Consider the following 12,447-nt stretch of genomic DNA (forward strand, 5'->3'; position numbering starts at 1 on the left):
TCATCCTGCCGACGTAAAAGAATAATAATCACTGAGAGGAACTGATTACTTGTCTGTTATTAACTAGTATAACTTATTCAGAGTCTGTTTCTTTCATACTGAACTAGTGCTCATGAAAATAAGGAAACTTCTCATTAATCTAAAGACAGATTTCAAAGGAACTGGGCCAAATGTGTTCTAAATATTTGGAACTAAATGATATTTTTTGCTTTTTAGGAAATTAAGGTCATTTAGGAAATTGGTAGTACTTATTTGTAGCAGGCTTAGTTTCCCATCTTCACTTTAAGTTACTGAAGGTGAAGATGAGGATTCAAAGGTGAATTTTTTTGGAAATGGTAATTTTACTTTTAGGAAATTTTGGCTAGCTCTTAGAGTTAGGAAGCTGCAGGTAACTCAACATTTCTTTGTAGAGAACATTGCTCTTACTGAATTATACAGGTATAAAACATTGCTTTTGTCAAACTGTATAGGTGAAAAGGAAATAACTGGACACTGATTTGAAAAGGAAATGTGCTGAAGGCAAGTGTCATAAATGGCCTTATACCTGTACTTAATGGCACGTGTTACAGATGAACCTCAGCTCTTCTATGCTGCCTGGTAACATGTAGCCCCAAAGCACAAGATTGTTTTGTCATTGAGTTGTTACTGTTGTTTAGTTTAATTTTGTTTTGCCAACACAGTCTGTGGAACACTGAGTATGGTCTCTAATGAGAACAAAGTTAGAAATCTGATAACTTAAAATGACTTAGGAATAAATTAAACATGTGAAATCAGGGGTTAAAATGATGACAATGAAAATACATGTGGCTCGGCACCTGTGGTTCAAGCGGCTAAGGCGCCAGCCACATACACCTAAGGTGGCCGGTTCAAACCCAGCCTGGACCCACCAAACAACAATGATGGCTGCAACCAAAAAATAATCAGCATTGTGGTACACGCCTGTGGTCCCAGCTACTTGGGAGGCTGAGGCAGGCGACTTGCTTGAGCCCAGGAGTTGGAGGTTGCTGTGAGCTGTGATGCTATGGCACTCTATCCCGGGGGGACAGCTTGAGGCTCTGTCTAAAAAAAAAAGAAAATACGTGTGAGAAACAAGCTCTTCCGCTTGGGCTTGTCTGCCGTGTCCTCAGGTATGACTGGATTGGAGAGAGCCTCTTGTTTGCTATTGGGGAAGTTGTTTTCCTTTCCTCATATTTTTTATAATAATGTTATCGAGCTGTAATTCACATAGCTTAAGATTTCACGCAATTAAAAGGTACGATTCATTGGTTTTTAGAATATTCACAAAGTTGTTTAACCATGACCACAATTTTAGAACATTTTATTACCCAGAAAAGAAGCCCCTTAACCCTTAGCAGTCACCTCTCCTTTCCTCCCAATGGGCTCCAGCCCCTGGGAACCACTAATCTATTATAGTTATCTCTGTAGGTTTGCCTATTGTCGTCACTTCAGACAAACAGAATAGTATGTGGAGTGACAGACTTTTCTCCTTATCTTGAGAATGCTTATTGCTGTGAAAGGAAGTCATTGGTAAAATCAGTAGACTTGAGGGAGAGCCAGATACCTAACAGGTTTCTCAGTTTATCATATGCTGAATAATTTCTCCTCAAAGCCAAACATTCATGGTGTACTGCTCCTTAGAACATTTTGGCTAAGCAAGATGTGGTGGCTTACACCTGTAATCCTAGCTATTCAAGAGGTTGAGGTGGGAAGATTGCTTGAGGCTAGGAGCGTGAGACCAGACTGGGCAACATAGCAAGACTCCATCTCTAAAAAACAAACAAAAAAATATAGGCTAATCCTGCCTGGTCAGGAAAGAAAGTCCTGCTAAAAATGATACCAAATAATTTGGCAAGTAATTGACATGGTAGTTGTCAAGTGTGTCTACCTTTGCTACCTTATATCAGGTGAACTTTATGTTTTAAATTGACTTCAGTGAATTTCTGCTATTTTTTTCAAGTATGTATCATAGGACTAAAAGTGATTTGAGTGTATATAGTAAGGTGACCAGATTTTAACATTGGTAAAGTGGGACACCATTGACCGGGGGTGGGGGTGGGGGGGTGTTCTTAATTAAGAATTTGGTCTATATGGAGCAACAAAAATTTTCATAGAACGCAAAAACAGTATTGTAATTTTTAAAAATTTCAACATAAGTACAGTTTACAAATATAATACATTAAAAATTATGTATAGGATTATTTTATTCTTTGGCATATTTCTCATTTGAGTGAATTTTTTTTAGTAGATTGCTGTCGTTTAAAAGGTCATGAAATTTTTCACAAGAATTTGTTAAATTACGTTTCACATATAAAATGGCTTTCAAAGTCTCAACACTTAATTGTGATTTTTCTGATGTCCACACTTTATGTACCATAGAAAAAAACGCGTTCAGTCGCAGCATTAGTTTCTGGTAAGGACAGTGTGTATCCCACAATTTTTAGTGCATTATTGTATGAAACATGGTTTGTTTCAAAATGATGAAATATTTCTAACCATTTGTTCTCTATTGTGATTTTTGCTGATGCCCAAGATTTAACCTTTTCCTTATCAATTTCTTTTTTAAATAATGATACCTCGTAAGTTGTAGGTGTCACTTTCAAGGCCAGTGCTAGACTTTTTGCCGCCACTATAAAATATAAATAATAGGAGTACTGTATGCTAAATTCATGAAATAAATAACTTACCTAAATTATCTGGATAGCTGATTTGTTGACATCACTTGTTTAACTAGCACTAGCACACAGTGGTAAGCAGGCCACTCTCTGTGTTAGAGGAGGAGTTGTAACTTTAAGGGCAGGAAGGGGCTTTTTGGGGGGAGGGGCTTTCTGAGGCAATTATCTAACATGTTGTGCATTCTTCCTAAAAATCGGGACTTTTTAAAAACGCCTTGGGACTCGGGACTGTCCGGCCAAAAGCGGAAAGTCTGGTTACCTTAGTATATAGTCTGTAGCACTGCTAAAAGTATTAAATACAGAATTTTATTTGCAATACTATGAAAGTCTATTACTGCCTAAAGTAGTTAAAAAATATAAGTAATGTGAGCTAGTTAACACTGCAGTTGACTATGATTTCAGTGACATTCAGAAGTGTTTATGAATTGGAGCTCTCTAAAATATGGGAGGATTCACTTTTAACCAAGAAACTACTAGCCAGATAGTATGGGCTAATGGCCCAGCTGCAGAAAACGCAGATCAGTGAATTATCAGTACTATTATGCTCTGTACCTCCCCAATGGGTGTTTCCTAAGCTTTGTGGCATTTTTTTCTCTGAGTGGCATGACAGCATCTTCCTGGTTGTATGTGGCCTGTTTCCATGTTGTATTGACTAGTGTTGTTTGTTGTGAACATTGATGTAACACAAAGCTAAACACATTTTTCTGGGAAATGTTTCTTTTCTAAATAACCTTGCTCTGTCCAATAAATAAATGATTGTCTGACCATAAAAAAAAAGAATCAACTGACCAGAAATGGGTTTGTTTCTGGACTCTGACTTCTGTTCTTCTGACCTGTATGTTTTACCTTAGGCTAGTACCATACTGTTTAGATTCCTGTAGCTTTGTAAAAAAGTTTTGAAACTGAGAAGTCTAAGTCCTCCTCTTTTTCAGCCTTGTTTCAGCTCATTAGGGCTCCTTGAAAGTCTATATGCGTTTGAAGGTTAGCTTTTCCATTTCAGGTATATAAAAAAAAGGCTATTGGAATTTTGATAGAAAGTACTGAATCTGTAGATCAGTTACTGTATGTAGTCTGTTATAAGACTTAAGAACAAAGAAGAATGCTGCAGTTGATAGGACTAATTGTCTGTTTGTCACTGTAGCACCAAGGAATAGAATATAATTACATTTGTATGTAATTACATTTGTAATTGAAAATGTAGTCATATGTTTTTAGAACAATTATTATCTGTGTCTGATTTTTCTTTTTCTTTTCTTTTTTTTTGGCTGGGGCTGGGTTTGAACCGGCCACCTCTGGCAAATGGGGCCGGCGCTCTACTCCTTTGAGCCAAGGCGCCACTGTCTGATTTTTTTCTTAAAACCTGTAAGAGTTATATGTATACAGTTAACTTAAGTTCTTCTTTAACTGTGCCATTTCTGAATTTTCTTCAATCATTATTTTAAAACCTTAAATGATAAAATGATACTGACTTCGAGCTGCTAATAGGAGTTAATTTGGGCCTCTGGCCTTTCAGAAGGTCCTTTGGATTCTCTTAATTTTTTATGAGAAACTTTTCAGTTCTGTTTTTGCCCTTGGAAACTCTTCTAAGACAATACCCTTCCATAGACTTAAATGGTTGTCTGTAAGGGTATATATACTAATTCTTGGTTTTAATTTCTCTTTTGTGTCCATCACCTCACAGATTGCCTTTATTTATCATTTATTTGTTAGGTAAGCAGCTTGCTAAACTAATGCCTTCAAAGACTTCGGGTTTTCATTTCTGACTTTTAACTGAAAGATAAAAATCTATTGTATCGTGTAATAGTATATGCCGTGTGCATTTAATCGCTTTTTAAATATAGACTATTTCATTGTGCACCTCGGAACCTCTGCTGCTTTCCTGCCCTTAGATAGAGCTTTACAGAATGTTTTGTATCTCTTCTTACTGGTTTGGATTTGTGTTTCACTATCTCAAAGTACATCACTTGCAAAACTGAAGATTTTTGTTCATTTCTTTCTACTAAGTCAGTGGTTCTCAACCTTCCTAATGCTGTGGCCATTTAATATAGTTCCTGTGGGTCAAGACCCACAGGTTGAGAACCGCTGTACTAAGTAATCTAAAATGTTTGAGAGAATTATTTTTAATACCATCTATGGGGGACATTGTCTCCTTTACGTCATCTTCATCTAGTGCCTTTTTAAGAAAAATCTCTGTGCTCATTTTCCAAAATGGAATTTTTCAAATATATCATTTGTATAGAACTTGGTGAAAGAATTTTAAAAACCCTAAGAAGTCATTATACTCACTATTGTTTATGTATTTATTGTTTCAAAGATCAGATTGTAGAAGCAAAAGTATTTTGTGGAGTTTATAAATTTCTAGCTGCTAGGTTTCCTTGCTTTGTCTGTGTCTTTCTGCCTTCCAGTTTCTGGTTTGTAAGTCATCTTTGTGAGAGCTCAGGGGCCTTGGTGTTGATCAGTCCCAGTGTGTACCTTCGCGACTGGTGCTTTGGCTCCTCTGAGGCTGCTCTATCCTTCTGGGATACTGATTATGTTTGAAAAAATAGATTTTTGGATAAATGAAGTCATATATTCTGCCTTGCTAATGCGCGTTCTGTATACATTTGCCTTTTCTATTCAATGTATTCAAGACATTGATCAGATGGAGCATCTGTAGTTTTCTTCTATTCACATTTTTGTGATAGTCTGTAGGAACTGGAGTCTTGGCTGGGCCCTGTGGTGCACAGACATAACCCTAGCACTCTGGGAGGCTGAGGAGGATGGATTGCTTGAGCTCAGGAGTTGGAGACCAGCCTGAGCAAGACCCATCTCTACTAAAAATAGAAAAACTAGCCAGGCCTTCTGGTGGGTGCCTATAATCCCAGCTAAACGAGGAGGCAAAGGCAGGAAGATCACCTGAGCCCAGGAGTTTGAGGTTGCTGTGAGTTATGACTCCATGGCAACAGAGTGAGACTCTGTCTCAGGCAAAAGGGAAATGGAGTGTTTTTGTGGCTGCAGGTTCTAGTGCAACTTACTTCCTGAAAAACTTGCAAGGAAGTATTTTTAGTAGCACATTTTAGGGAATATGAACTTTTCATCACCGAAGTGATAGTGTTAGTGCAACTTGAAGTGTAATTTCCCACCTGTAAAATTCTGTTGAATGAATGACTAATTGGTAGAAAGATTTATAGCCTAAATTCTGAAGTAGGGAGTTGGTACAAGAATTAGGCATAATATTAATTACAACCATATAGTTTGTTTATGTGAATAGTAACATCTTTTTTTCTAAAATCTGTAAATCTAGCATTTTTTTAAAAAATCAGGTGTTGTATGAATACTGCATTATAAGCACTGATGATTTTTTGCTATATTACATTTAAAAACAAATAAGCAGTTTATTATTATGTTTAGGTATTTGTCTAGGTCTTTAGCCTGCCATGTGCTTTACTAACACAATAAGATTATTTCTTAATTTGTAGTGTTTATTTATAAACTTTATTTAAAAAATTGCAACTGGGTGGATTCAGAAACAAGCAACAAATGTTTATGTGTATTGAAGCATTATGAAATTTTAGTTGAATTAGAAACCATAAGAAATACACAAAAATTCAGATAATTTTAATTGCACAGGAAATAATGTGACCAAGAAGATAGATTTATTATGTTTTTCTTGATAATTTTTTTCACTTAAAAATGCTCTTATATGCATGTTTGTGTGAGATACACATGTATACATAAATGTATGTATGAATATTTTAAAAATAATTTTTCAAAGGTGTTAAGTATGATTCTGGTTTGGATTTTCATAGAAACGGAATTTTTCAGCAGGAAAGAACTTAAGTTATGGAGTAGTCTAACCTGATGATCTTACAGATGACTAAAGTTTAGCATATGAAGTAGTTTGCTAGAGATCACAAATGGTCAAATGATAATATTGTCTGTTCCTTTTTCTTTCTCTTATATGACTTTTTCCATCATAGTTTGCCTCCTAATTAATGTGAAATGTTGTGTGCTACCCTGATGTAAAGAGAACTATAAAAGCAAAAAGATTTCCATAGGAGTTACTCGTAATGCCTAATTAACTTGGAAAACATTGCTCAGTGAAATAGTTTTTTTGAAAAATGTTTTCTCTTTTTTTTCTTAATGATAAGTTTATTAAACATGGTTATTAAAAATTTAATGTTAAGGGGAGGGAATGGAGTATTTTTTGAATAATGAATGAGTGAGGGGTAGGCATTATACTAGTAGAGCAAGTCAGGGTTACCCAGCTTCACCAGAACTCTCTGTTCTGGATTCCAGTTTGTTGCATATGCCTATGTCAGAAAAAGTAAATAATGGTCAGTGTTAAGGTGAGAGAGTTCACCACAGACTGGGCAAAGTTTTCTTTGAGTTTACTAGTACAGAGTTTCAGGGGTTGGGCTTTGTTAGTATGTACAACCGCTTGAATCACCTTATAGCTTAGAGAAAAATACTTAAGAGTAAGTTGATTTGAAAATTTAGAAAATTAAGTATACTTTTTAGGTGAAAGAAATATTTAACCTAAGGAAGTGGAGTTATGAAGAGAATTACATGTATTTTATGCTTTTTGGGGGGATATTTCCCATCCCATGTTAGACTATTTTAGAACTCTACCCGAGGATGAGTTACAACAAATGAATACAAAACGTATTCACATTAATTCTCCTTTATTTGCATTATTAATTTTAAAATATTACGTTAGAATTTTCCAGGAAAATGTGACTGAAATTTAAGAATTTGAATGTTTCCTTGCCATTCTGTGTAATTAAAATAGTTCCTAAAGATAGTTGACTTTCTCGAGTGTGCACTTTTTATAATTGTTTTTGTTTTAAACTTTTATTTATCTGGAGGGTTGGCCTAAATTCTCAGTTTATATTTCTTAAATCTCTAGGATTGTCCTAACTGGTTTCTTTCCCCCCCCTTCTAGTTTTGGCAAGCGTTCTGCAGGAAGCTTCAGGCGTGGCTGTGAATGCATTGTTTTAGAGCCTTCTGAAATGATTGTGGTAAGAATATTTGTGAAGACCTATTTCCCCCTTAATAAATGTGTGATATAAAGGCATTTTCACTAAGGTACTTACAGTGCATTACATTTTTTATAGCATTAAATGTTTATTTTATAATTTTATTAGGAATTCTAGTTCATAATCATAATAAATATTTGCTTACAGGACTTAATTAAACATAAAAAGTAGAAGGCTTAAAAGGGGCAAGTACCCCCATGTTTGGTATTTGAACTTTGTAATTCAGCCTCTGATAATACCATTTGATTGAAATTTTTGGAAAATCTTCCAAATGAAGAATTTTTAAGTCTGTAAGTGTTGACTGGAATGAGTGAGTTAATTTAAATGAAAGCACAATTATAGTATGCAGTTAACATTTAACATAAGACAATTATTTGAATTCCTTCAAGTAATTGAAAGAAAATGAGGGGACTACTATGGCGTTTAAACTCTATTGACATTGTTATCTCTCTAGTTAGCTGAATTGTGTGATTTAAAATATTGACTAAAAAGAGAGATTATGCATGGTATTAAAATAAATATTAGCAACATAATTGTTTAACTTGAAGTTTAATTTAAAAAAAAAAGACCCTTTCTTGTGATAAAAATTTTGAGTTCTGGCCTAGAGAGAGGTAGATGAAACTTAGTGCTGAGGAAAGGAAAAGGAAAAGGAAGACCTGTCATATTTCTTCCTTTTCTGCAAATGATTTTAAGATAGGCTAATATGTACCCTTTTAAAAAATTAATAATAAGAATGAGATACGATTGGAGGAGAGGCTCCCAGCGTCCTATCTAGAGAGGAAAAACTAGTGAAATAATCTATGGCTGAATAAAGATAACAGTGGGAGCTTTTATTCACATTTAATAAAGTACTTGGTAGACAACTCTAGGTCTGTTTTCAAAAAAGTTTGAGGGTTTTCCCCTATGATGTAGGAGAGGAATTCCATCAGAAGTGAAAACTTCCTTGTCAGAGCTGGTGAAATTTTTGTAAAAGTCACTGAAATTTTTGGTAAAGTTTGACAAAATTGACTCATGGGAAGGTGGGATGGCAGTGAGTAAAGATTTAGGATTGGGGAGAAGGTAGCAGAGACATAGGAATTTCCAATAGTAGGTCCGTAAGGCATTTGAGATATTTCCTTGAGATTTTGTCCTAAACTATTTTTGGATTTCTCTGAAGGATTTCTACTCTTCAGACATCTTGGGTATTTTGTACTTGCAGATACTACACAAACTGTTAGGTTTGCTGTTGTGAGAACAGTATTGGAATCTAAACATGCTTCTGTTGTGAGCAGGCACATGAGGGACAACCTAATAGAACTTTTGTTCTCCTTTCATTAGAGTTTCTAAAATATTTAAAATGAAAAATTATTTTTTAAACAACCACTTCTGTTTAAAAAGGAAAGAAAGAAACTTCCCAGAATGAAAGTAGGAAGAGAAATGCTTAGATAATCTACTAAAGCCAGTCTGCTTTAGTCCCGTTTTGAGTCTTTTGGGATTTGTAGGTTTTTTACAGATTTACTCATACATTAAAATTTTTCTTTCTTTCACTTTAGTTAAGACCAGCAGCAATTACTTTCCTAATGTGTGGCAATGTATCCTATGAGATCTTTCACTAACAAATCAGTACAAAGACTACTTAAAATATCCTTCCCTTTGAAAAGGCAGGAAATTCAAAGAGTTGCACATATTGTCCTAAGTGGAACTGAAAATGCCTCTTCATAAAAGAAACGATACTCAAAAGCAATTAGTTCCAAAGAAGGTCAAACACACTCGAGTTTGTCCAGATAGTTTGTCTACAAATGTCTTTGCAAAATGAATGAATATGAGCTATTTGTAAGTAAGTTTCTTTCTACATCTAATATTAATATAGAGTACTATGTTTGAAGAAATGAAGTTATTTTTTTTTTTTTTTCAGGTGGACTATATGGATGAAAATGAAGAATATTTTCAGCGTCAAGCTTCTCACAGACAGTCTCGAAGGAGATTTAGGAAAATCAACCAAAAAGGTGAAAGACAAACAATTATTGACACTGTGGATCCTTATCCTGTGGGCAAACCACCTTTGCCGAGGGGCTATCATACGGTAAGTTATGCAAATGCAGTTTTTTGAATTTATCTTTGGGTTTTTGTTGGAGTTTTGTGAAAAGACCTTTGAATTTCCAATTTTTGATGGATAATTCTATTCTATGATATACTTATTATCCAAAGAGTAGATTTTGTCGGAAACACACCATATGAATAGTTTTTAAAAGGCATGAAAAAGGATGTCAACAACATTTATTTTGTAAAATGTTCTCTGAAGGCCAGCTTTGTAATAAGGATATGCAATATTTTAAGTTGTTTTACCTGATCTAAAATGTTAGCTGCTTTCTGTGTGCTACCCAAATGACTGGTATCATACCTTTTTTTTTTTTTTTTTTAGTTTAAAGGGGAGGTATGTAAAAATTACATAATTTTATGGCTTTTCATACCATTTGAGATTATTATGAGACTTTTTTTAATGTAATAAGAATAGTTCAAAATTATGCTTTTTAAAATATGAATATAAAAGTGCCCTGAAATATTTCTAATAGGTTCAAAGAGTTTTTAAATACCATCATTAGTTGATTTGTCATTTATTTTATAGATCTTTAACATATTTATATATGCTTATACTGCATTTTATGTTTTGGGAAACCAAGACACAGATAATGAGTGCTTTGTATAAAACCCTAGTAATGTCACTTTAGAACTTTATTTTTCTTATTTCTTTGTTTTTGAAAACAAAGCTTGAATTCTTGGAAATGTCATAATAAGGTGAAAGATAGTTTATGCGTATAATGCCACTAAAGAGTGGTTAGTATATGTAAAATTAATTTTAAAATAAAAATATGAAAAAATAAGAATTGTCAATTGAAAATTATTTTATATTTCTCTGTTTTTCTTTCTGCAAGTAAATATAAATGCAAAATGCATGGGAAAATCTATATAGACTTAAAACTATTTACTTAATATTTAGTAACTTTAAGTGAAATATTTTATACCTACATTTCATGTATTCCATTTCTCAGAGAGCTCTTTGTATTTAAATATTTGATGTGGTTTTGACCACTAGCAACTTGCTACCCATGTGCTATTTTAGTTTAACATGAATTTCATACTTGAATCATTTCATTCAGCTCATTTGGAAAGGGTTGCTTTTTGCTCATCACAAAGACAGTTTTGTTTGTCAGTTGGAGAGACTTGGTATTTGAGGGGGAAAAGCCCATGAAAGGTTTTTTTGTTACCATTGTCCATAAAAGAAGGTAATATTTTTAGTGTTGATGTAGCATCATGGAAGAAGGAGTTGATGTACATTTATAGTATAATATAGATGATAGTATTTTAGACTAGTACTAATATTCTTAATATCTTTTTGCTTTAGAATTGTTTTTCCAAGTTAGTTTCTAAACTAAGATACTGAGAGTGTAGGATTACTTGAAATCTAGTGTTCAGGGCAGCTCCTCTGGCTCAAAAGTACCGGTAGGGCGCCAGTCCCATATACCAGAGGTGGCAGGTTCAAACCCAGCCCCAGCCAAAAACTGCAAAAAAAAAAAAAAGAAATCTAGTGTTCAAGTTGACCATTTTGATTTTGTCATCATAGTTGTCACATGTAAGTTGGGTGGGCCATTGCATTACTATTTTTCTCTCCCAATCCCAATTTTCCTCCTTTTTTGGAATGCTTCATTCATTTTCCTTATGTAACTCTCTCCCCTTTCTTGCTCTGATTTTAAAAATGTATAGCCTTTTTTATTATTACAAGATTTTTTTTGAGTGATTTTTAAGAAATCACTGGTTAGCATGTATTTTGAGGTAAAATTCAATAGTGGAATGAAAAATTTAACTTGATTATTAATGGATCCTTGACGTGTTAGTATTAATTTTACTGAATGAATTAAGATTGGCAACAACATGATCATAATTAAAAGGATTCTTCCTCTGGTTACAAATTGCATTTTAGTTATGGTTATATATTATTATTTTACCTAAATACATAATTTTAACGTAGGAAAATGGCAAAATTTTGTTTTATATATATGATACCACATGGTAAAAAGAAACGATTATTTGTCATTAGCTATAAGTCATATTTACTTATTCTTGACAGAATTGTTTCTCTTTGGAAGAAATTAGCTAGTAAGGGGGGATGGAGGGTGAAAAGTTGATTTAAGAGAAGTGCATGATCATATTTCACAGGTGGTTTAAAATGATTGCAAGTGCATGGCTAAAGAACATGAGAACATTGTACATACAGGCAATTCTATATGGTCATTCTTAACCTAATTTTAACATTATCTTCATTTTGGCAGATATAATATAGCATGTCTGATAATGTTCATCTTTTCCTTTCCTCCTTTATGGCACTCATTTCATTTTGGCTCAAAGGAATGCACTAAATCTCAGGTATTGTAATTTATGTGTGGTCTCCTAACACTAACCTAAATTTATGTGTGAATTTGCATTGTTAACTAAAGAGTTTATAATATTGATGTGTTTTTGCTTGGTCATGTTCTTCTATATTTTGCCATGATTTAGTAGAAATTCTTAAAACTTTTAAACTATCAGTGGTTTAGGTGCTAGCATAAGCTGCTTTACCTTGTACAGGCCTAGGTAGGGCTCCATTATCTACCTTCTCTGAAGAAAGAATAAAAGGACAGCCTACTTATCTTTAAGAATGGATGAAACACTGTTCTAACTTGCTTTGCAAATAAAGAAATGAAGAGAGAAAGATAGAAATAATGGATTTTTTTTTTTTTTTT

General features: G+C 33.9%; 1 protein-coding gene across 10 annotated transcripts in view; it reads left to right on the forward strand.

Annotated features, from left to right (window-relative positions):
- Window positions 1-12,447, forward strand: part of RAPGEF2 (Rap guanine nucleotide exchange factor 2) — a 291,756-nt gene that overhangs the window by 155,232 nt on the left and 124,077 nt on the right. For 7 of the 10 annotated variants that reach the window (XM_023516027.1, XM_023516031.1, XM_023516029.1 and 4 more), the window contains 3 exons: window positions 7,597-7,672; window positions 9,585-9,752; window positions 12,074-12,091. In XM_023516027.1, the coding sequence (XP_023371795.1) occupies window positions 7,597-7,672; window positions 9,585-9,752; window positions 12,074-12,091 (262 nt within the window). Of the gene's footprint in view, window positions 1-7,596; window positions 7,673-9,086; window positions 9,503-9,584; window positions 9,753-12,073; window positions 12,092-12,447 lie in introns of those variants that run through there. The other 3 variants (XM_023516028.1, XM_023516032.1, XM_023516033.1) reach the window with 2 other exon arrangements.

Source organism: Otolemur garnettii, unplaced genomic scaffold, assembly GCF_000181295.1.
Source record: "Otolemur garnettii isolate 467f Iridium unplaced genomic scaffold, OtoGar3 scaffold00085, whole genome shotgun sequence".
Classification (NCBI taxonomy): Eukaryota; Metazoa; Chordata; class Mammalia; order Primates; family Galagidae; genus Otolemur; species Otolemur garnettii.